Source organism: Papilio xuthus, unplaced genomic scaffold (genome assembly GCF_000836235.2).
Source record: "Papilio xuthus unplaced genomic scaffold, Pxut_1.1 DF827777.1, whole genome shotgun sequence".
Classification (NCBI taxonomy): domain Eukaryota; kingdom Metazoa; phylum Arthropoda; class Insecta; order Lepidoptera; family Papilionidae; genus Papilio; species Papilio xuthus.
In genome coordinates this window covers 6,339,578-6,364,340 of record NW_013530872.1, presented here as the reverse complement: position 1 = coordinate 6,364,340, position 24,763 = coordinate 6,339,578, and the positions used below count along the sequence as shown (strand labels likewise).

At 32.0% G+C, this 24,763-nt stretch overlaps 4 protein-coding genes across 5 annotated transcripts; 3 read left to right on the top strand and 1 right to left on the bottom strand.

Moving 5' to 3' along the window:
- Nucleotides 1-2,851: 2,851 nt before the first annotated feature.
- On the top strand, nt 2,852-9,009 carry LOC106115643 (acyl-CoA Delta(11) desaturase). The gene is made up of 6 exons (XM_013309085.1): nt 2,852-3,077; nt 3,418-3,548; nt 5,836-6,041; nt 6,343-6,528; nt 7,942-8,098; nt 8,758-9,009. The coding sequence occupies exons 1-6, from the start codon at nt 2,852-2,854 to the stop codon at nt 8,929-8,931; spliced, it is 1,080 nt and encodes a 359-aa protein (XP_013164539.1). The 3' UTR covers nt 8,932-9,009.
- A 485-nt stretch (nt 9,010-9,494) lies between these two features.
- On the top strand, nt 9,495-10,490 carry Blos1 (biogenesis of lysosome-related organelles complex 1 subunit 1). Its single transcript, XM_013309713.1, has 3 exons — nt 9,495-9,701; nt 9,777-9,849; nt 10,080-10,490. The coding sequence occupies exons 1-3, from the start codon at nt 9,641-9,643 to the stop codon at nt 10,321-10,323; spliced, it is 378 nt and encodes a 125-aa protein (XP_013165167.1). The 5' UTR covers nt 9,495-9,640; the 3' UTR covers nt 10,324-10,490.
- Nucleotides 10,491-10,753: 263 nt separating this feature from the next.
- Nucleotides 10,754-16,171, top strand: Pdxk (pyridoxal kinase). The gene is made up of 5 exons (XM_013309712.1): nt 10,754-11,179; nt 11,540-11,783; nt 14,182-14,448; nt 14,939-15,118; nt 15,674-16,171. Exons 1-5 carry the CDS (start codon nt 11,087-11,089, stop codon nt 15,784-15,786), a joined length of 897 nt encoding a protein of 298 aa, XP_013165166.1. The 5' UTR covers nt 10,754-11,086; the 3' UTR covers nt 15,787-16,171.
- A 1,208-nt stretch (nt 16,172-17,379) lies between these two features.
- LOC106115647 (lysophospholipid acyltransferase 7) lies at nt 17,380-20,730 on the bottom strand. 2 transcript variants are annotated; one of them, XM_013309093.1, is made up of 7 exons: nt 20,444-20,730; nt 19,956-20,215; nt 19,376-19,527; nt 18,933-19,147; nt 18,347-18,532; nt 17,983-18,115; nt 17,380-17,624 (listed from the first exon to the last, which is right to left on the bottom strand). In XM_013309093.1, the coding sequence occupies exons 1-7, from the start codon at nt 20,653-20,655 to the stop codon at nt 17,430-17,432; spliced, it is 1,353 nt and encodes a 450-aa protein (XP_013164547.1). In that variant the 5' UTR covers nt 20,656-20,730; the 3' UTR covers nt 17,380-17,429. The 2 variants fall into 2 exon arrangements, with proteins under 2 accessions (XP_013164547.1, XP_013164548.1); XM_013309094.1 differs by having other exon boundaries at nt 17,533-17,624; nt 18,352-18,532.
- Between the last annotated feature and the right edge of the window lie 4,033 nt (nt 20,731-24,763).

Genomic DNA, 24,763 nt, shown 5'->3' with positions numbered 1-24,763 from the left:
CGCCACTCGGGAGCTTTGCCGAAATGGAATGTAAACAAATTTCCGGTCTGTGCCCCAGTTACTCAACGAATTTGCTTTTCCAATCCTAACGCTTTGTTTAGGTATTTGTCTTCGCTAGATGTTGTGTACGACGCCTACAGGGGCCTATTCATTGGAAAATATTATCAAGTACATTACGTAAATAGGAAAGTATGAAGCTATCATGCGAAGTTTGAAAATGAATAACATCACTATGCTTGTTACTTGACCGTCAAACCCTCTCCAAAAATCTGCTTACTGCAATGATATACATACAAGTTTCTTGTTGTAACTTTTTATGTCAAAATTAATTTATGTTTTGTTTTTATGTTCTATTTCGCTCAGTTTATATTCTAGAAACTAATTTCGTTCACGTTATTTATTATTGACAAACAAGTCCCATTAAAACTTTTCCCAAATCCCTTATGCATTAAGACGTCACGAAAATAACTAAACTTCTCATTGTGTCAACGCTCTTGAAACTTTCATAATACCCAAGTCCTCTTAGCTCGTAAGTTTTTTATCAATAGGTAACTGCTCCATAAAGGTAATTTATAGCAACTTGAAAATACTAATTTAATAATAGTTAAAACTATTAAATTTTAGCTAATCTACAAACATGAATTTTGAGGAAATTTGAGGTTCGTGGTCTCTGCTTACCTCGGGTTTAGGGCATGAGTCATGTTGTTATTGAATTTTGAGAAATAGAAATAATCTAAAATAGATTAGAAATAAATACTAGATATACTTTATTCCCGCCGGTAAAACAGGTCACGTTTTTTCATATTATTTTTATCAATTAATTTTGTACCCCAAAAATTAAATCAAAATTAAATAAAAAACAAGCTAAAAAAGGTGCACGTACGTAATAGCTGTCCTATATACGATACAAGAATGAAGGATTAAAGCAAATCCGACAGAACTGGAACACGAAGCGAACTTTTATCTATTTCATTGTAGGAATGATTCAGAACGACGACCACAGAAGGCACTGATTCTAAAAACATGTACTACGCTTCGAAAAATCAAATTAAGACGAATGTTTATTTAAAGGATACACAAATTATTTACAATTAGCTATCGCTCGCGGCTTCGTCCGCGTGGAATTAAAAAAAACTTAATTAGTTCCCGGCAACTATTTGATTTTTTTCACCTTTTAAACTTTCCCTACCCTTCACGAACATTTCAAGACCAAGATAAGACAAATCTGTTCAGCCGTTTTCGAGTTTTAGCGAGACTAACGAACGGCAATTGATTTTTATTTATATAGATTACATTTATTCACTGAATTATCAAGATGTATGTATTCATTTTTAAACTACATTGTATAATAGTAATAATTTAAGTATTTTTTACAAGGATTCTAATTTCATGAAGAACAATATTACTACTATAAAAATTCTCTCATATCGTGGAGATTGTAAAAAAAGATAGAGTAGCTAATAAAGAAAGACTTAGGTCTATTTTTCAGTGCCTGCAGCGACGCAGGCTCGACGTTGGAGCTTAATTGTGGTCGTTACGGAGACGTATCGTCGCTATAAATACAGCTTGTAATTTAACTTTGAAATTAGCTTGTTAATCGATAGCATTTCATTTTCTTTTCTATTAAATAGTATTTAAGTAACTTGTTATTTAAGACTTAACTAGTAAACATAATATGTTTTATATTATCCTAAGTATATGTACTTGGTTACTAATTAGTTTGTCTTTTTTAAAACGAAAAGAAAAACATGATTCCTATGATACACTATTAATCAGAGTTGAATTAATGAAGTTATACATACGAGTACTTCTCGTCCTTACTCTATCGCGATTAGAAATGTTTCAAAGGATTTTCTAATGCATTTTCGCTTCTCTAATACTGTCCTAAGAAACTGTTCCTTACTATCAACCCCTAAACATAAGCTTGCTATATAAACAAGTATAGGTATTATGTACAAACGTCTTTGGGTTTCTGCAACGGATATTACGAGACCCGAGCGTACGGGATTCCGGTTAGTAACTGACTCCGCGGTTACCACTACATATTCTTATGTAATTGTATATATATATACCACCATAATAAACTATCATATCCTCAACCATATTAACTAAAACGTGACATTATAACGTGGGTGTTAACCTTGATTAAAATAAACTTAAAATTGTTCATCTTCCTGGCCTTATCCCACGTATAGGGTTAGCCCACAAGGTTTTTATAAACCTTAAAGTTTTAATTTATTTTTTTTATGGCCGTCAGCCTGCCTGACGCCAACCCTACTTGCAAGGAATATCAAATGTATTATAAAATAACTTCTAAAAATACACCAACACACACGAATAATTAAACACTATAAATAGCATAAAATTTTAAGGTCTTGTCTCTACGTAGAGATCATTATTTATAATACTTCAGTGGTACTGTATTCCCTTATAACCTCTATATTCTTGATAATCATATACATAAACACAAAATTGATTATACGTATCATTATAAAGTTTTAGAGTTAATGTAATTAATTTATTATTCTAGTAAACTCATGAACTCATTTCGACATCTGGGTCACCCATATTAAAACAATTGAATGCTCTTACACAAGGATTCGATTGTTTAACGTATGTATAAATAGGAATGTTCAATCTGGAACAAATTAGTCTGTCTTTCTCATTTAGGTAAGTAACAATTTATCTTTTTATAAAACTATTTAAATTATTCAACGAATTATAGATATTAAAAAGTAATGCCCTTATTAAATTATATTTCTTTTAAAATAACTATATTTTATTGCCTTAAATTATTGTCCTGTATTTCTAAGAAGGATATTATAACAATATCTTTTGCCTAAACAGAAATATGCCGCCAAACGTGGATCCAATACCGAGCGGAGTTGTGTTCGAAACGGACACCCAGACTGCTGACCTCGGCCTTGATAAAGATGTCTCCCTATTAAAGAAGGCCACTCCTAAGAAGCATGAATACGTCTGGTTCAATATATTTTGGTTCCTCTTCCTACATATTAGCTCAGTATATGGATTGTATTTAGCTTTCACTTCTGCTAAATGGCAAACAAATGTTTTCGGTAAGTTGAAAAAGTTTAAATTTGCGACCAAACAAACCTATATTAAAAAAAATATTTTCAATTTCATATTCTAAATTATAAATAATTGTTTTTTTCGTCACTAAATGTAAAATCGATTTAATGACAACTGGAAGAGATTGGCACCTGAAACACAGCGCTTTGCTCTACTTCAGGAACCAAGGCTGGCGCATAGTTGTGTATATGAGTTTTAAAATAAAGTATTTATCAATCACATCAAATATGCGAAAATGATATTAACCTCTCTTGACTGAGAAAGCTTAAAGTCGTATTAGAGGAGCACAGTATTAACTGAATCATTACATCTTGTATTACATTTCAGCGTTTGCTATACATCAAATGTGTGCAATTGGCATCGGTGCCGGATCTCATCGTCTATGGACGCACAGATGCTTCAAAGCAAAAACTCCTTTGAGGACCGTCTTAATGATATGGCAAACAATGGGATTCCAGGTTAGTGCGTTTAATAATTTAAAATACATCAAAACATTTATTAACAAGATTTAAAATGCATTACAAAAATAATTCCAGACATTGCTAGACACAAAGAGAGTAGTACTGGTATTATTTAGAGGATGCGGCCCGTCGCTCTTTTTTTTTTAAATAATCGTAACCTCGAAAGCATTTCACTTCTTTGACACGCACAAATTTCGGTATAACGAGTACGGTACGAGGTATAACATAAAAAGAGTAGTTAGAAATGTAAAAAGTAATCAAAGACAATTGCAATTCTGTTTTATTTAATTAAATATTAAATGATAATAAATGTACATTTCGTTGGATTTTCATTCATCTGCTATTCACATTTTTTTCGAACCGCCATACTTCAGTTTAATGACGAATCTCGTATTTAGGTCACATCTTGGTCAATGTCAATTTCATGAAAAATTCGGAAACGCGCTGAGCGTAGTTTTAAAATCTCGCTGCATTTAAAACGGCAAATTAATTAAATGTGCCAAGCCCAAAAAGAATTCCGCACATTTTCACCGGTTTGGTGTAAATTCGCTTAGGATATTTAAATGTTACATAACTATTTTATTATTAAAACCAAAAGATTTCGTTTTAACTGAAAATTTAGTAGATGACAAATAATTTGTCCTATTTTATTTGTAAACAAAATATTATAACCACACTGTCAACTCAAATTTTTGTCACGGATTTTTTAATGGATATTATTGTATAATAAGTAAAGCAAACTCATAATATAAGAAAAACTTTTGATCATTTGCAAATCATATTAGGTGCAATATAGCTGTTGAGTCTTCTATTTTTTGAACACCCTGTAACTTTAGTTTACCTTTATTAAGTCACTTTAGTTAAAAAAATGTTTAACTGCAATCTCATGACACAAATAAAAAAAATCAAATTATAATAAATTTGTTTCATCAAAATTAGTTCATAAAAATTTACCTTGAAAAAGAAAGAAAGAAAACAAACATTTCAGTTTCTAACAACAATACACATGACTCATACTTTTAATTATTTGTATTACAATCGTAGGCAAGTAGCAGTACGTGGAACCGAGTCATTTTCTCAATTTAATGGAATTGACTTTACGACCGGGAGGAAAGCAATTACTGCCGCTATAAACCAAAAAGCCTGCCGAATAAATCCTTGCTAAAGTTTAATATACTTTTATTGACTTTTATAATTCAGAAAATTGTTTACCGTATCCAGTATGTCAATTCAAACGTATTATTAATTTTTTTGTTATATCATAAGGTGGCAAACGAGCGAGCGGCCACCTGTAATCATCGCGTACATTAAATAGCGAAGTGACCGTTGCCCATAGACATACGCAATTGCATATGTATTACCTACCTTTAATCGACGGAGGAGAGGATGCACAGAAAGAAAAAATATTTTCCCTTTCCATGCATCCTCTCATCCGGAAATATTCACTAATTTAAGAATATGAAATGTGTAAACAATGTTGGATAAAGAAACGCCCTAACTATACAAATGTGAGAAGTAAATATAATCCTATGTAAATCAGTAACCTTCTATCGGTAAGACTTTTATGCTTTTTATAGACTCTTTCCTAAAACACATTTACTATAAATACTTAAAATGAATCTGAAATTTTTGTCCGATAAACTTATAGACCGATATCTCGATCCAGATGACATCATACATAAAGTATAATAACTAATAACACGTAATTTACAGTACAGTTCAGCCCAAAATACGTTAAAAAACAAACATCAAACTAAGCATTGCAAGGAATGGCGTAATATTGTAAATATGTGAAATGACACTTACCAACTCGATGCCCCGTTTACCGCCTGCATGTACCTGGTCACTCTGTTGGTGTCAACCATGTCAAATAAGTCTAGTCTAGTAGGCACTAGCAATGCTGCCCTCCTTATGCACCCAATGCACCGCCGCGCGTTATAGACATGTCGTCGTCGTACGAACAAGGAATCGTAAACTTAAGCTACCATGTACGCTAGAAATCGATACGTCCGAGGTGTGACTATTTTCTTCCAACTTCCGTCAACTCCCGATACTGACTCTTAATTGTGCCAACTCACTGCCTTCCCCGCACAAGCCCCCGCAGGCCCCGCGTCCGATTGTGGCGGCGATGAACTTAAACTACCCACTTGTCCCGTGTGAAAAAAATGAGACGGCCTATCTTCACAAATCAGAGTATGTAGAACCGCGAAATTCAAAAAATATGTAATTAAATATTTTTTTAAATGTTCATCTATACCAAACGTTGGATTTTTTTTTACACCAGGACAGCATTTTCGAATGGGCACGCGACCACCGCACGCATCATAAATACGCGGACACAGACGGCGATCCTCACAACGCCGAGCGTGGTCTGTTCTTCTCGCATATGGGCTGGCTCTGCTGCAAGAAGAGTCCAGAAGTCATCGAGGGCGGCAAGCGTATTGACCTTAGCGATCTCTATGAAGACCCGGTAGTCATGTTCCAGAAAAAGTAAGTTCTTAGAAACAGTTTCAATAAAAAAATAGCTAACAACATATTGCTTTACCTCTTTGATAAATTTGGGGACGAACATGAGTCGAGTGATACCTCATTCGCTAATATTGATTCAGATTTAAGATACAGGAGGTTACAATGGAACAGACATACATAGCAAACCTCTGTGGAATTCTGTTTTCGAAATACTTGTATAATATAAGAACATAATGCTATCCTAATCTTTCTCTTTGTAAATACAGAAATAACATCACTTATTACACTTGAACAAAGTAACACTAATATAATATGTCCACAGACATTATTTGAAGATGATGCCAATCCTGTGCTTCGTGTTGCCGACTGTACTCCCCGTGTACCTGTGGGGCGAGACGTGGATCAACGCTTTCTTCATACCAACAATTCTCCGCTACACTTTCGGCATCAATGTAGTCTGGAGCGTTAATAGCTTCGCCCATAAATTCGGATACAGACCCTATGACAAGTAAGTATTTTTACGGATTGTTCTTGAGTTAATGAATAAATAAGTGCTTGACCAGAATGCCACTTATTAAGAGGTGACGTGGTTAAAAGATAATACATGCCAATTTGGCAAAAGCCTATTAACTCTTTTCTTGGAGGTGCCCACATCATATTTGGATGGATCCTGTGACTTATAACAATGCTAGTAACAAGTCTTTAAATATTGAGAATAAAATGTTTTCAGTGCTACAAAAATTAGTATTTTGCAAAATTTGACAAAAGAAATAAAAGGATTATTATTATTTTCATCCAACTATACTTAACCGAAATGGAAATAAAAAGCACATCTGCTTCTTTTCAGAGTAACGAATGAGAGCAAACCTTATGAATTATCACTGCTAGTACAATAAATTCACAAATGTGCCAGTAATTTAGTTTCAAATATTTTTTGGTATTAAATGAAATGCATTTCTATTTAACCTTCAGATAAAATATGTTCAGCTCGTGGTAGTGGTCAAGGGAGGGAAGGGAGCAGCCGTCCCCCTGCCCCCTTAGATTCGAAAATGTAAAAAAGATCTACAAACTACTTCGAAATAATGGGTTGCCCACAATCCCTATAGACTTACATATATACATAGACAACTCAAAATGACGTTTCAGTTTTTCCTTTAATAATTGTTTGGCTGTCAGTTTCAAATAAAAAAAACTGGATTTTATTACTATCTAATTGTACATCAGCTAGATAAACCCATCACTCCCTTTATCTTTGACTAGTCTCCCCCTTAATCATAGGCTGGCGTGCACTTGGTTCAGCTGTATATCATCGTAAAACATAAAAGGCACTAAATATTCATCAGATACGAGCAAACATATATATTTCTTTACGACGTACAAAAAATACATTTACCTCATCGTGATGGCATATTTCATACATCGCGTAATAAAATCCTTTATCCTCCGTCGTCTATTCTAACGACTTCTCGACAATTTTCATGTTGGCAGCGATCCAAAAAGGTTAGAGTACAAAGATAGTAATATTCAAATCATTTTATAAATCCCACACAATCATATATTAAAAAGAAATAGGTTACACAATAGTTGCAATTGTAAAATCTTTAATCGTTGGTTTCTGAGTCTCAAAAACCCTGCACAAGACATATCGTCTTCCCTGTCAATATCTTTGACAAATCACACATAACACAAAAGGAGATTTTGTAATCAGAAACCCATGGTAAGTGAACTATCATAGTTACTATCATCAGTAGTAACATTACCGATAAAAAATAGTCTAAACTCCTAGATAAAGTTTAGATAAAAAGGCTATAAAAATACAATTAAATTTCAACGTTTGAATTTTGAATAACAAAACAAATACGAATGTTATTAATGTAAGATTTTTTTTTATCAAAAGCGTATTGATTTTTTTTATCAAAAGGTCATTGAACCCTCGGGAGAACATTGCAGTGTGGATGTTCTGCGTGGAAGGTTTCCACAACTACCACCACACGTTCCCCTGGGACTACCGCGCGAGCGAGCACCCCCTCATCAACATGTTGACACCAACTATTGTGTTTATTGAGGCGATGGCTAAGGTAACCTACTACAGTTATTTTATGCACCAATTTGCTAAAAAAAATAATACTAAAACCTTGACCAAGTTTATGAATATCTTATTTGATACAGTAAAATGAAATTTGTCCGGCGTACTTAATATCTCATATTAATATGTATTAATATGGATGTAAGTTTTTTAATTCCGCCTGGAGTCGCGGGCGACAGCTAGTATTAGAATAAAACTAAACTATTCAAGTTGTTGGCGGCGTCTCGAAAATTGCAGAATGTAGAAAAATACGATAGTAATATGCATTTTAGATTTAGTTGTTTACAAGCGGGTTTATTAATGAACGATTGTTAGGTCCACGTTGAATCCATACAGCAAAGCTGTCAAAACGGTATAAATGGGACTGCTGTAGACTTCTGCGCATTTACATTGACGTACTGCTTTAGTCTTCCATTTTCAGGTCAACAAGCAATTTATGACTTCGGAATATTCCGGTTATGTTGACAAAGATTTGATCAATACATTAAAAAGCTATTTGAAAATTACAATAATATTGCTTAATAATGTCAGTTTCCTAAGGAACTGATACTAATATAATAATTTTATAAGAAATGTAATCGAACAGTAACCGTTTGCCAGATGAATCTAGTATAAAAAAGTAAAAATGGCTATTTCTTAAATATATTTCAGATCGGACAAGCATACGACTTGAAGGCTGTCTCTCCTGAAATTATCAAACAACGTACATTACGTACTGGTGACGGCACTCATCAATTGTGGGGATGGGACGACCCCGAATTTACTGAACGACTCAAAGCCAAGTATGGAGCTATACATTGTACGGAAGAAAAAAAAGATATGTAAATCAAGAAATATAAAGAGAAATTTATAAACTAAGACTATGTATTACTATGTTTAACTATGGGCATTAAACAAATGAATAATAAAATGTGTGAATTTATCAAACTGTTTTATTTTATCTGACTGTATTAAAATATAATTATTTTTTATATGTTTATCTCCTTGCATCATTTTTATTCCAGTCCATGTCAATGGTTTTGATTGGCAGAAGATATTATTATCGTATAAATAAGGATTTGGAGATAGTGCCTCATTCTCATTTCAAAGCCTATCAGACTATCACCATTATAGTATAGCATAAGTAGACTTATGTTAAATATGACGAAAATGTACAAAAGTGACAAAATCACGGCGGCCCTGAAACAATTAATCTTGCTTTTTTACAGTTGCATTGACCTCTATTGTATAGTTTTATAGTTATAAAGTTTATTATAGTGAGTCATGGACTTCATCAAAAAAAGGCGATGAGTAGGTCAGATGATTTGAAGTCAACACTTGCAAGAACCTTGCAACACATAGTGACGCCCAAATAATGTCAAAAATGATGCCTTGTTACTGTTAAACTGTTAATGTCAAATGTGACGTAAACTGTCACATGAAACAGGGAGGAAAGGAGTGACAAAACAAAATAAAATAAACAACAAATTGAAGATAAGATTGTCAACAATTCTGGATTAACAACAGAACACTCGTTTCGTGTACTTTATAGAAAATGTTATCATCACTCATAAAAGAACATCAATCTAAGCAAGCTGCAAAAAGAGTTGTACAAGGTAATTGAATACATAAGAATTATCATTGTTTATTTATTTTCACCCATTAATTATGTATATCAAATAATATTTCAGAACAAAAACGTAAAGAATGTATAGCTGCAGCAAATGAACTTACTCAAGCACTCGTAGACCACCTTAATGTTGGGTAAGGAACCATTGCTTTAGATTGATTTTTTTCCTTTTTTTTTCATCTAACAAAACGAGATTCCAGACAGATATACATGATTTATTATAACTTTTAAAGATAGTCATTTTGAATCGAATAAAGGAATTAAAAGCTTTCCAACTTACTCTTCTAAAGGCTTGATCTATTTTACAAAACATAAATCTTCATTTGTAAACTTAAATAATGCCAGTTTCTTTTTTCTATTTCAGTGTTGCACAAGCATATCTAAATCAAAAGAAACTGGATGCAGAAGCCAAATTGCTACATCAAGGCGCAATGAACTTTGCAAAGCAAACACAGCAGTGGCTTGCGTTAGTAGAAAATTTCAGTAGTGCTCTCAAAGAAATAGGTGATGTAGAAAATTGGGCACGCAGCATTGAAAATGATATGAAAATAATCACAGATACATTGGAAAGAGCTTATGTAACTACACAACAATCGGGGAGTCAGTAATGTAATTTTATTTATTTGTAAAGAGATATTAATATAAATTAATTAAACATAATACGAATACATTTATTCTATGTCCCAAACTAAAACAAGTTTAAATAAACATCTTTAAGATATCTGGCATGGTACAATAAAACATCTAACAGATTATAGCTTTAAATTATATAATATCACCCTATGAAAGCTTACATTAAATAGAATAAAGACCCTATTCGTGTGTTTTTGTAACCCAGTAATATTGAATTATTAACGCTATTATTTTAGAGTTACAGTGTAAAATTATACTTCAGTGCTAACTTTTCCATTAAAAAAGCGCCAGTTTTTAATATAAAAGGTAACATTAAAGTTCGTCTAGTTCACAATGACACTTAGGATAAGCTGGCAACATCAGCAGCTGTTAAAAATGTCTTTGAGGTAGTCAGTCAAAAGTCAAAACAGTTGTCAATATTGTTCGTACTGTGGAAGACGTGATCTCAGTGATTTGTTGTCTTAATTCTTTAGATTAATTATATTTTACTAAAGTTTAAGTTATTTTATTGTAAATAACTCTAGACATTCGTATAGTATGTTATAGCACTCAATGTAAAGCACTTGCATTGACCGCGATACTAAATATCATTTTCCTTGATATTTGAATACTGATTAGTAATTAAATTGTACAAAGAACTACTTTTATGAACCTCTTACTATCGGTGTTGTTAGGTTAACTGTAGCTAATTAAATTGATTCCTTGTTTTTGTTTAAATTAATCGTAATAAAACTCGCAATGCTTACCGACTCCACCCCAAGGGTGCTCTCAATCCAGAGCCATGTTGTACATGGTTATGTTGGAAACAAAAGTGCAGTGTTTCCATTGCAAGTAAGTACGATTAAATACAGTAGTAACATTTAAAAAAATCTGATTTCTTTACATGTTTATCAAAGAGAATTTAGCAAAACAGATGACAATTTATCTATGTTGAAGTAGCTTAATTCAGTAAACATTTTACTTTGAACATAATTAATACAGTCGAACCTGAATCAGCAACAAACTTTTGTCTTTTGGCCTCTTGCTTTACCAGGTTCAAATTCTTCTATTAAGAATTAAACAATCTACAAAACAACTTGTAATCAAAACTCAAAGCAATAAAAGGTTTAAACGTTTTATGTTTTGTTTTCTAAACACCAATTTGTTCAATTTATGCTTACTATTAATAACTAACAATAAGAATTGTTCTAGGTTTTGGGGTTTGAAGTTGACTCAATAAATACAGTTCAATTTTCAACCCATACTGCTTATAAACATATTAAAGGGAATGTGTTGAAGAATGAAGAGATGGAAGAACTAGTACAAGGATTAATGTTAAATGAAGTTGACTACTACACTCATTTCTTAACTGGATACTCAAGATCTCCGGACTCTTTAAAACAAATTGCTGGAATTATTAAAAAATTGAGAGAGAAAAATCCTGACCTAATTTATGGTAAGTTAATCTGTTCCGAAGTATTAATGTGTACTACAAACCTTCATCATTAGTTTTTTGATTGAAGTAGAATTTGAGACAAATTATACATTGTTAATCATAATTTATCTTAGTATCTGAAGGATAAGAAATATGCATAAATGTGGTGTGAACATGCTTAAGACTCCTAGTATAAAAAAATGAGTCTGTTTGCAAAACCTGAATAATATTGCTTACGCACAGTCAATTAGCTGTCACAAAGGTACTTTAGTGTATAATTAGTTTAAATAATCTTATTTTATATCTGAATTGCTAAAGAAGTAATAATATTTAATAAACATAATGTAACATTAAACAATAGAATGTTGGATGTGACATTGAAGCTTATCTGATACTGTTACTATTTACTAGCCAGTGTTGTTTAGGTTTATGAGTTTCTTAACAAACACTCTATTTATCAATGTATTACTTTTTTAATTGTGCTTCATATTAACTACATTGTAATGGAACTGATCTCATTATCAACTTATATTGGTTTGATTTCTTTTTCTGTCTGCTACTGACAAGGTGACATAATAGCATGTAAGCAAATGGTGTTGGCAGAAATTTTGGACTATTGTTCATAGTTTTGTTTGCATTCTTAGCAGATCTTCCTTATCTCTTCCGCATACTTACTTGTAGGTTTTGGTTGCTCTTAAAAAAAGTTCTTAGTTCCTTAAAGTTATGGTAATATTGCCTTATAATATTTCTAATTATAGGATTGATATAGAAAGATCCAATCGATCTTGAAATTTAAAAAACAAATGTACTATATGTTTTCAAGATATTTGTATATGTAAAACTTATTCTAACAAACAATAGATCCTAATTAATACTAGCTTTCGCCTGCTACTCTGTTCGCGCGGAATTAAAAAAACAATTGATTAGTAGACTATGTGTTCTTCCAGACTATGCTCTTTATCTGTGCCTAATTTTATCAATATCCGTTGAACCATTCCGGAGATAACTTCTAACGAACACATTTATAATATTAATAATATAATTGGCAAAGTGATTCACTGTTTGATAGTTATTGATAAGTAGATAATGTGAAGGGACTTTTTTTTATGCTTTATTCATTATTTTCTATTCATTGATGGAAAACAATATGTTATAAAAGCCATAGTTCTGAAGGCAAAGATAATATTGTCTTTTGTCTAACTGCCCTCGGCATATCTCTTTATCATTAGGTGTATCATTAAAATTAGTTGATGATGAAATATAATTATCTGAATAATCGGAACTACCGCGAGGTCATAGTTTTTTTGCCACAAAAGTAAAAAAATATGCAAATCTTAAACTTAAAAATAAATACAATTGGAACCAATGATTTTATTATTTACAGAATTTATTTATCTTGCCGTCTTTTTTGCCACAGATTGAGACAGAATCGTAAATAACTAAGTGACGCTTTGTTATTTTATGTAGATAGCTGTTATTAAGTTTGTAGTCAAGTCATGGTAATTAAATGTAATCTTATCATGTCTGTATTTGCATGTAATATATAAGTAAATGAAGCATTAGATAAATATATTCTGTAAATAAACCTCCTTCTTATATACTCTTACTCAAACACCCTTGAATATTATTAATATTATAAATGCGAATATTTAGATGGATGGATGAATGAATGTGTGAAGGTATCTCTAGAACGGCTCAATGATTCTCGATGAAATTTGTCATAAATGTAGAACATAGTCTGGAAGAACACATAGGCTACTTATTAAGTTTTTTTAAATACGCGCGGACGAAGTTGAAGGCGACAGCTAGTATAGAGATAAATATTTCGTTCTATGACCGACCAATACATATAGTGTGATGTTATGGTATCTTTGTCATTAGACTAAGTCAAAGTCTGCGAGACTGTTCTGAATGGAATTTTTTTTTCTATTTGTCCTATGATTATTTAGTTTGTGATATGCAACATGTCTTTAGTTGCTCAAGTCAATTGTAACTCGTTGTTTAAATAGTAACCTAATTAAAGCTATTAGTTTTAATATTAAGGGGCAATGAACATATAGTAAAATAAGGTCAATTGTGACTTAAGGAGTTAACTATAAACAAACGTCTTATGTAATAAAAGCGCGTATTAATATAATGTTTTATTATGTAACTTATCTGTCACTATTTATTACTGGTTAATTGCGAATATATGCACGTTTGACGCAATTTAATTTGTTGATGTTAGTTAATTTTAAGTGTGACTTCGGAATAAGGTCACATCGATGCGTAGCAATCAAAATGATAAATAATATAAATTAAATTATGGTCATATTTAGTTTCTAGATGTAAAAATGTTTTTTTCACGTTGTGAATGCAATAAAGTACAATCAACTTGATATAAAAAAAAAAACTTAACAAAAAACTCTTTTAATTCCAGTATGTGATCCAGTGATGGGTGATAATGGTAAGATGTACGTACCAGAAGACATTCTTCCAGTGTACAGAGACGTTGTTGTACCACTGGCTGATATCATAACGCCTAATCAATACGAGGCTGAACTGATAACTGGCATGAAGGTCAATGACCTGAATGACGCATTAAAAGTGATACGTGCCCTTCACGACAAGGGTATTAAGACGGTCGTGTTATCCAGTACGGAATTAGGTGATGAGAAGAATATGATCGGTATCGCTAGCACTCAAGGTAAACATCATGCTTGTATTTTGACGCAGATATTAAAATTTTAAAATAAGAGATATGATAATGTTTCAAGCAGCGTAATTTTTTTAAATTTATAACCTTATCGTTTTAATAGCGAACTAACTTGAATGGCTACAAAATGCCAACATTAAATTAACAAAAATAGTATAAATATTGGGTATTTCCTATTGGCTACCGACTAATCGGCTTAACGAAAATTACTTCACGTGAATATAAGTCTAAAATTTCGTGGTTTTTACAAAAATAACATTAGTAAGAAACGGCCAGTTGACTATTTTCTCATCAGCCTTAACTTAGGGTAGGCTCCGAGCCCTTCGGTGGGGACGTATAGTGAGCTGATGATGATGAAGAAACGGGATTCTTACCACGATTGAGCTGTTTGAGACTACCACGATTGACTTCATGTGAAGCCGATTGATCGTTAGTACATTGTCAGTGGAAACACAGTTAAATTATAATTGTGTGTACATAGGTTCGTGCTATAAGATTGAGATACCCCGCGTAGACGCTACATACACGGGCACGGGCGATCTGTTCGCGGCGCTCTTCCTAGCCTGGGCGCATCGGACACAAAATGACATCAAACTGACGCTGGAAAAGACCATCGCAACGCTGCAGACCATCGTAAAAGACACATACGATAAGGCGAGAGGTAAGTAAACATACATAAACTTTATGCCACTCTTCCCTAGGTCAAGTTATATTGGTCAAAGAAGGAAGCTAGTAAAGGTCACGATCACCTTGTAATACGACGGTAGGGATACTTTACGAATGTACTGAAAATTACTGATTTTTTCGTATTGCCAATAGAGAAGCAACCTAATATTGCGCTCTCTGGTTCCAAAAAATATGGTTAATCCTTATGGCTTTGTATTCGCTTAATTGAAGCTCAAAAGTAAAGAATAAAATTGAAACTCAAAGTTTATAAATATCTTACTAATATTATAAACACGAATGTTTGGATGCGTAGATGGATGTTTGTTAGAAGGTATTTTACTTCCAAAACGATTGAATGGATCTCGTTGAAATTTAACATATATGTAGAACATAGTCTGGAAGAACACATAGGCTATTAATTAAGTTTGTTTTTTCAATTCCGCGCGAACATAGTCACGTGCGATAGCAAGTTCAAGTTATAAAGATCTGGGAAAGTCAGTAGCTACGCATGTTCTGGTAAGATTTGACGTATAGTTCCTCGTTTTTGCAGAGAAACAACCGACAGGAAAAATTCCTCCAGCACTGATTGAATTGCGACTTATTCAAAACAAGGCCGTTATAGAAGACCCTGTTATTACTATGAAGGCTGTTAAGATTGCTTAAATATTTTTATTGTTGTAGTTATATTAAAATACAGTCAAACCAGGATAAGGGAGGGTCATAGTCGTGTTCTGGCGGACGACCTCCATAAGCGAGACGAATAATGCGGTTCCTTGGACTCTCCCTTATCAAGGTTTGACTGTAATTATTGATGGCAAATAATTTTGTTTTACTCTAGATTTTGACTGCAGTGACAGGTAATTGTCCAAGTTTTGTCAGATTAAAACAAATGTTACCGCAATGGAATACTACATTTACGTTGAACATAAGCATAATATGTTTTATTTAGTTTTGACGAATAATTTTAGGCAAGTTAAACGCTTTAAAATTTATTGAAATTGATTTATTTAAATTATTTTGACATGTGACTACTATTGGAATATAGTTATATTTTTATTTAATAGTTTTGTGTATTTTGAGTGGCCGTTGATGGCTTAACCCTTAAATGGACAATGTTGTTTTTAAACAACATACTAAACATCACAGATAAAATTATCTTTATTTTATTTTTTTGTTAATTTTGACAACTAGTTCTTATTTCTGAACGAATTTTGTACTTTTTTAATGTTGGCACTATCCAATATTTTTATGCATTAAAAATAAATGATTACACAAATATATTTTTTTAAAACGTAAAAAAAAATCGTCCATTTAAGGGTTAAATAGTATCTACATATCGAATAAAAATATATATAGATAAAAATTAATTAGTTGCATATGTCGTAGGTACATATAAATTTATATTCAAATATTATTACGTGTGATAATTTGTTTGTTTTTTTTTTTAATTTTTATTTAAACTTTAGTTCCAATTTTAATGCAATGTTGTTTTGTGACTAATTATTAATTTTATATAGTAGTAATAGATAAATTATATAAAAATACTTATAAAACTTATATTAGGTTTTTGAAATCAAAATCTCTGCAAACATATCATCATCCCTGTCATTGTCTTTGACAAAACAGAGATTGTTTTGAACTGGGATTTTGGTCTCAGAAACCTACTGTTATATACATTCTAGGCGCGAGTTTTTTTGGTGCTTCTATAAGACATATAAAAGACAATAACATAATAAATAGAGTTTTATCAGCGTTAGATATGTTGTATTATGTGGCTTGAAAATGTGTAAGAAATAATAAATTTAGGTGTTGTTAGTTATTGTTTGAAAATAGATATAATCGAAGAATTTATGTTTTTAAAAATTGAATCACGAATCATTATAATTGCTTGATAAATAGCGTTTAATATGCGCCATAGATATTTGTATGTGAATGTGAAGTTAGTAACAAATCGTTGCGCAATCGCAGACTGCGGGATTGCGGTATAGTCTATCTCTTTCACACATTTTGTAATTCACAGCTTTTCTGTCATGCTGTCTCACTTTCACATTAGTGCGCATATCATTGACTTGACCAATAAACAGTCTTCCATTTGGTGTTTAATTTATAATCTGTGATAAAACGAAAGAACGTTGTTTTGTTGTAGCATAAAATTTTTAACCAAATATTGTAAGTGTTATTTACATCAATACCAATGATTTTGTGTACAATTTAATGTGTTACATATTTATATTTAAAATAAATATTGCTACGATATGGTGTTTTATTCACTTTATTGACAACGTGCACTAAAACATTTTAACAATCTAATTTTCACCACGACTCTTGAATATAATAACAGCAATAAACATTAGGACGAATAAAATAATATGAAACATCCAATATATCGAGTTATAATATCTCAAAACAACTTTGGTATCGTCTACAACGAAACACGGGGTCAGGTACAGCAGGCAAAACATGCGCATTATCGAAAAACCAATATCCCAAGGCAATTTCATCTGTAAATGCATAAAATCTCATGTAGGTAGCGGTACAGACAACAATAACATCTTAAGTTAAAATCTACTTTAGTCATTCCATAATTGATTTTATTACAAAAAAAGTATTGTCATTTCAAATATCTTGGCGGCCAAGGTTAACGGCGCATTGCGCTGTGTCTTCCCCCCGTATCTCGCCTCACCTGACATAGAGTTTTGTCAGCGACTCGCGCGAAGTTAAGAGCCGCCAAAACATCTGAAACGACTTATACTAAGATGTATAGTGATAGTCAATACTATAAAAAAGTATAGCAATATATAAAGACAAATTCTACGCAACTTACGTTACGTTGATAATAAATTTAGTATGATTTTTTACCGATCCCTCTGTGTCATACAATTCGCTGTACTCAGACTCCAAATGTATGATGACCCAAAGCGTGGTCGATATTATGATCTGAGGTATTGACGGCCCACACCACAGCGTCCATAGCATAAACGAGAACGCACTCCTGATATGTTAAAAACATAAAAAATGCGATAAACTTAAGAATAATTTTACAAATATTATGTTTCTTTTTTCAAAACCAAACTTTTGCTATTCAATTTCAGCAGTTTATGTCTAATTTTCTCAGTTCATTAAAGTCAGAATTTGTAATTTACCTTCAGCCTGAATTTAAAGTTCATTCAAGATTTTTATAATAATAATATTCATTTCCTAAAAGAGAACCATATGAACTTGCCTTACTTGCTTATTGGCCTTTATAAACTTCCTATAAGCGTACGCCCAATACCAGTATCGTATTGACATATCCCAGCCTCGCATCGTGTCCTTCATCTTGGGCCCAAGAATCAACTTCTCAATTTCAAATGAGTTCAACATTTGCACGTTGTACTCTTGTTCTGACGCAGCATCCGGTGTTTTTGTACTAAAACGTGTGGCTAAATGAGTACTTTTCAAAACGAACTTACTCAATATTCATGCATGCGTATTTCAACTAACATAATTTAATTTATGTAGTTTCTACAATTATTCAAACTTTCGTGAGACATTATAATAAATATATATTTAAAAAAAACGGCTAAACACTCACGTATATTCGTCCGGTGGCGGCACCGACTAGTTTCGAGCCCATCGTGGGCCCTTCATCAGGGAAAATGGGACTGGTATTATTTGAGTGAGCGACGGGCCGCGTCCCCGAAATAATACCAGTCCCACTCATCCTGTTGAAAGGCCCCCGATGGGCTCGAAACTAGTCGGTGCCGACACCGGACGAATATACGTCAGAGTTTAGCCGTTCTTTATATCAGTTAGTTACTATAACTTACATTAAATTGATAACACTATAATGTGTGGACGGTCCACTGCCGGGGAGAGGCGCGCACTTGACAGGGTACAGGCCAAAGCCGGATTCCGTGCAGACTGCTGTACCGAGCAGTGCTATCATCTCCGTGTTCAAGTAAAACATCAGCAACAACGGGATGTTGAAAAGATAACGATAATCCGTGCCGAAGTGTGTATAGAAACGATTCTCTTCGTATATCTAAACATATTTAATTGAATAAAAAGCTAATAAATTTTCACACTCACTCATAAGCTAAGTGCGCTGTAAGAAGGCTTTCCCTTATCATTTAAGGCAAATATCGATATGTAAGATAAGTAATAAATTACTAACAAAATCTATAAATTGATCTCATTTTGGATGATCGCATTTCTCAAAGGGTTAAGAATAAATAGGCCAGAAGGTGGCGATAACGATAGGTCTAATTACGTGAGTATTAAATCTGGAGCGAAGCATCATGTATCCGACCGCGCACAGGATCGCTTTCTTAATTTTCTCCTCGGTGACTATTCTGCAATCACCAACTGAACTAAAAGGCGCATTTAGGTGATCTTGAAATATTCTCCATCTGTAATAAGTACCTAAAAACAGATAATAGAAAAATAGTAGTGACGCTGACAATACACAAGAAGCCGAATTTCACGCGACTATGACGTTGTTGTGCACGCGTAGTAAATGACCTAATGTTTTACGGTGAGTGTAATGTAATTTTCAAGAATAATAAGAGTTTGTTACTAGTGTGATACGCAGACCATATGAATGATTTAAAGCAATTTTTTTATAACAGAAGGGGGCAAACGGGCAGCGGGAACACAGAGGTGTTCAACGACGCCCATGGACATCAGCAATACCAGAGGAACCGCAGATGCGTTGCCGGCCTTTGATAAGCTTGCTTCTTTAAGGACCCTAAGTCGTAGCGGTTTGGAAATACCGCCGATTTAACAACTTTGTTTTTCGTGCATTGAAATTAGAAAAACTTATTATTGTAATACTTGTGTCATTTACGTACCTTTATGTATTCCAATGAAGTAATAAGCATAAGCTAGCATATCGACTGCCTCAGGTACAGGCATTACTTCAGCCTCGTTGGGAGTCGTTTCGCGGTAGTTTAGTCTTGGCTTCTCAGCTATACTCAACTCACACGCGAGCCCTACAAGTCTTAGCGCGATAATTTGAAATATTCCAATCATGTATGAATGAGACGGTACATTGTGATGTACGTACAAAAGATATGTCCATGAATACGCCAAACTTATTTGATGGACGTATCTGGAAAAAATAATATAAGTTTATTTTTTTAGTTCCCTATTATTTGTAAGTTTTATAAAAAACCTTCACAAATCTTAGTGTAACTACATATTACTCACCTCTTTGTAAATGCAAAAGTAATTTAAGAATTAGCAATTCATGTAAGTGAGTTTTGTATCAATAAAAGGACTATGAAATGCATAATATCAAACTCTATTATTGTAAAATAATATACGAATATACACTTACCGACGATCACAGGACTTTAGTATCAATACATTACCACAAACCATTATAAAAGTATGTAGTATGTAGTGACCACAAATTAGAAATGCAACAAGCAGTCCAAGACCTGCCCCGTAGTTCCGTTTCATGTCTGTTTTGGCGATTTCTTTGTAATGAGATCCTAGAGAGAGGCATATTAAGAGAGATGAAAAATAAATTACGTCGTTAACATTCATGATTCTTTGATTTACAAAATAAAATATCCAAAAGTTAGTTTTATTGGTTTCGATGTTTTGAAGTTGTCATTTTAATGTCAAGTTTATTTTTTATTCTGAATATATATATTCAATCACAGACAATAAATATTTGAATAATAAAATAAGACCACAGACCTTATTACTGCAGATTTCCTAACCTCACTTTTTTGACATTTAAATATTTTTTTGTATACATTTATCAATATAGATACGATTCTAAAAAATAGTACGACCGTAAACAGTCCTCGTTTAATGTATTTCAGCGGTTTAAACGTGATTTAGCGGATTAAAAATAAAACAACCAAATGATTAAATAAACAATTTACTACACATAATGTAGGTTGACAATAAAATATTACTAACAGAGGTATTAACATAATTTGACATCTGATGCAGATTCAGTTCAGTTTACTTAACATAAACAGTAGCGAAAAAAGAAACTTAAAGTTATTTATTTTATTTGCAGTGCGAGATATTTTGTGTGAATAGAAAATATTATATTAAATAAAATATCTTAAATGCATTACATTTACACGTCCAAACTATAAATAGCTAATTTGGTACATCGGAATGTTAAGAACAACTACAATGACAGTTTAAGCTCTCAGCAATAAACGGACCCTTTATAATATTTTAACACAATAACTACTGAAGCAAAGACGTTAGTAAATCGTAGGAACTAAAATTGATAACGTTTAATCAAATTATATTTAAAATATGTAGGAATATTTGCTTTTTTTATTTGTAACAATTTAAAATAAGGTTCTGATAAATTGCACAGTTATAATTCTATTTATAAAACTTCGCTTCAGTGCTTAATAGCGTCTTAATGTGTGTTTAAACAAGTCCGTTATTACTATGACTCGTTCCTGATAGAAAATTATAACATCAAGCGAAAGCAACTAAGCGACATTTATAAGAAAACTAAATAAGCCTCGAACTTGTTACTACGAAGTGATTATCACAATACATAATAAGATTCAAACTTTATGGAAGCTCGTTTTTGGCTATGAGCACATATATCTGCTCCCACGAATATCCTTCATTTCGATAGAAAGCCTTAATTCAATGAGACACGTCACGTCAAACTTCATATATGGCGACCATATTGATATTTGATTGTTTTAGTTATTTTGTAAATAATCTTAGATGAAAGTGAAGAGGTATGGTAAAATAAGATGACTAATATCATGTAGTTATGTGGGAAAAACTGTTTACCACAATTATTTCGAAATTAACGAGTTTTACTTTAAATTGTATCTTATCTATTGTTTTATATTGCTGTGTACCCTTTTATATTCATCTCGCCAACAGCTGAAATTGTGCATTGATATTCCGAGCCACCATAAAGTTTGGATCGCACTGTACAATGATCTCATTAAACTAACCTATAATACTGCTCAAACTGTTAATTTAAAAGCTATATAATATGTTACATTTATTTTTTTCACTTAAATTCAACGAATCATTGTCCAGTGTTGTAAATTCAATTGACTAGCATCTAAATCAATATCCTAATAGATAAATATTATCAATCACACAATATCAAATATCTAGCAAATGATAGGATACATTACATCTAACATAGTTGATCGATTAATTTTCAACATTATCGATTTAACTATCAACTACTTATCATTTTATTTAAATCTTATATCGATTCCGGTTCAAAATTTGGCAGTATACAAACTAGCATCTTGTGGGATTCATTTTACATTAATAGTTAACTACAGTTTTACATTAATATCGATTAAATAGTACATAAAATAATAAACTACAAATTTTGTTAATGCTGCCGTTGACAGTTAATAAATACATATTTACAATGAATAAAAATTAACATTCAAATATTATTTATTGTGTCAACGAAAAACACAGAGAAAGATTTAAGGCAATTGCTTAAGATTTATGGTTGTTAATGATTTTTAACATTGAACATTTTAATAAAAATCCGGTAAAAATGACAACTGTTTTAAATCGCGAAAAAAACTTGTATAAAGGAATGTTTAACAACACTTGAGGACTTAATAAATAAATCAGATAAAATATATGTTAAAATATACTAACTTCTATTTATCTAATATGTGTATATAGTATAATTCTTTTCAAATATATTGTAGGCTCAAGGTCATGTGCGCGCTGCAGTACCCTACTACCGCAACCCTCTATTATTGTGTTTTGTATAGCGACTCGCGCGAAGTTAAGAGCCGTCAACATATTTGAAAACTACAGTAGTTATTGCGATTTGTTTCATTACAAATATATTCATTTCTTTGTATATTTATGCGTTCACGTGTGCTTAGGTAAAGCTTTTAGTTTTGTTAACATCACATACAAGCGTAGTATTCAGTTATAATAACGAATGTATACTCTGTTCCAATGCCTGGATTTGGCAGAGGAAAGGACACATAAAGGATAAATATCCTTTTTCTGTCCCCTCCTCTGTCAATTAAAAGTAAGTAGTGCATCTGCAAATGCAAATGTCTGTAGCAACGGTCTCTTCACTATTTAAGCGAATTGAAGTGACCAAATGCTTATGTGCCTCGTTTTGGAAAAAATCCAACATTTAAAGTTTGTAAAAAATGCCACATTTTAATCTTTTAAATTCATAAAATCATTTCATATCTTGACAAATAACTTTTGATAAAAAATATAATGTAACGACCGTGTACTGACATTTATTTTTATTATAAATTTAAATCTTTTCTTATCCAGATTACACATAAAATACCATAACATTATTTTTATGGCGATATCTTAAAAGTATAATAAAAAAAACTAAATCTGCATCAGATATAAAGACATTCATAAATAAAATTGCATTGTTACAAAAAAAAAACATTCAAAAAGTTCAGACATAGAGATAGTATATTTCCTATGGAATATTTATTAAATTATAAAACCACGAGTAAAATTAATTTACATTACATTAGAATATTAAAAAGTTTATCTAAATATTGCATTTTGTTACTATTGTTATCGGTCGTCATATCTAAATGTTAGAAAATGTATTGCCTCTATTTACGAAAAGGAGATTTTATTCATTAGATCTACTTATTTTGTATCTAATAAAATAAATAACAAACTTAAACGAACAGTTGATATGAAACTCAACAAGTTATATGAAACAATTTAAGTACATTTTAATAAATATTTCCATCGAACGAACGAGTTACTAAGAAATACAACTAAATAGTCGCGGAGAGAGCCCAATGTTACGTACCAATTATTTCGTGTGCAATAGTCGGGGTAGAGATGTTCGATGCTTATCGATGTTGAGCCAAACATCGATATATCGATACTTTGCAACATCGAACATCCCTATTGGGAGGTACGACCGAAGTGCTATAACTTCTAATTACGTTACAAATCGATTAAGTCGAAGCATCTATAATTACGTGTTAATATTAATCCAATTCGCATTAAAATTCAAAAATCCAAAGATTTTTTTTTCTAATAATTTAAATTAAGTTACAATTTTTTTAACGCTTTTAGTACTTTACGCGTGACCTATTGCACAAAACACATACGCTAGAATTATCTACTCGATTTGTATATAATATTTAATTGTTTACATTACCTACCACATAGTTAAATACAACATCCAGAACAATATGTTAATAATTACAAAATCCAACCATGCAAATAAACTAAGAGAAAATTATTTTACATTACATTATAGATTTGATCGGTCCTATCACAATACATAGGATAAAATGCCATCTTCATTCTTGCTTTGATATCGATTCCTTCACTCATATTATTCCTATTTATAGGATAATCAACACATATTTCTTACTTTCAATCTATTAAATGATAAAAAAATGCATCGAAAAATAAAACCACATTCAAAATAAATCAATAAAAATAAATTTGATCGTTAGTTAACATGACAAGAGATCGAATTACTTTACTTTCTTATTTGTTCCTCTAACGTTCTTAATTAGATTTAATCAGATTATTATTTTTTTTAATATTAATTCCATGAGCATAACTAAAGTTACAATTGATGTTGCTAACATTACACTACAGTTACAAATGTGGCACTGTCATAAATATTTAAAAAAAAAAGTTTGATCTTAGATCG

Coding starts and splice junctions, on each gene's coding strand:
- Pdxk (XM_013309712.1), top strand. CDS start 11,087: ATGCTTACCGACTCCACCCCAAGGGTGCTCTCAATCCAGAGCCATGTT. Junction 11,180..11,539: donor GTGCAGTGTTTCCATTGCAA/GTAAGTACGATT, acceptor GAATTGTTCTAG/GTTTTGGGGTTTGAAGTTGA. Junction 11,784..14,181: donor AAATCCTGACCTAATTTATG/GTAAGTTAATCT, acceptor TTTTAATTCCAG/TATGTGATCCAGTGATGGGT.
- LOC106115647 (XM_013309093.1), bottom strand. CDS start 20,655: ATGAATGTTAACGACGTAATTTATTTTTCATCTCTCTTAATATGCCTC. Junction 19,148..19,375: donor GCTCCAGATTTAATACTCAC/GTAATTAGACCT, acceptor AAATATGTTTAG/ATATACGAAGAGAATCGTTT. Junction 18,116..18,346: donor AAGGCCAATAAGCAAGTAAG/GCAAGTTCATAT, acceptor TTAACATATCAG/GAGTGCGTTCTCGTTTATGC.
- Blos1 (XM_013309713.1), top strand. CDS start 9,641: ATGTTATCATCACTCATAAAAGAACATCAATCTAAGCAAGCTGCAAAA. Junction 9,702..9,776: donor TGCAAAAAGAGTTGTACAAG/GTAATTGAATAC, acceptor ATAATATTTCAG/AACAAAAACGTAAAGAATGT. Junction 9,850..10,079: donor GTAGACCACCTTAATGTTGG/GTAAGGAACCAT, acceptor TTTCTATTTCAG/TGTTGCACAAGCATATCTAA.
- LOC106115643 (XM_013309085.1), top strand. CDS start 2,852: ATGCCGCCAAACGTGGATCCAATACCGAGCGGAGTTGTGTTCGAAACG. Junction 3,078..3,417: donor ATGGCAAACAAATGTTTTCG/GTAAGTTGAAAA, acceptor ATTACATTTCAG/CGTTTGCTATACATCAAATG. Junction 6,042..6,342: donor GTAGTCATGTTCCAGAAAAA/GTAAGTTCTTAG, acceptor ATATGTCCACAG/ACATTATTTGAAGATGATGC.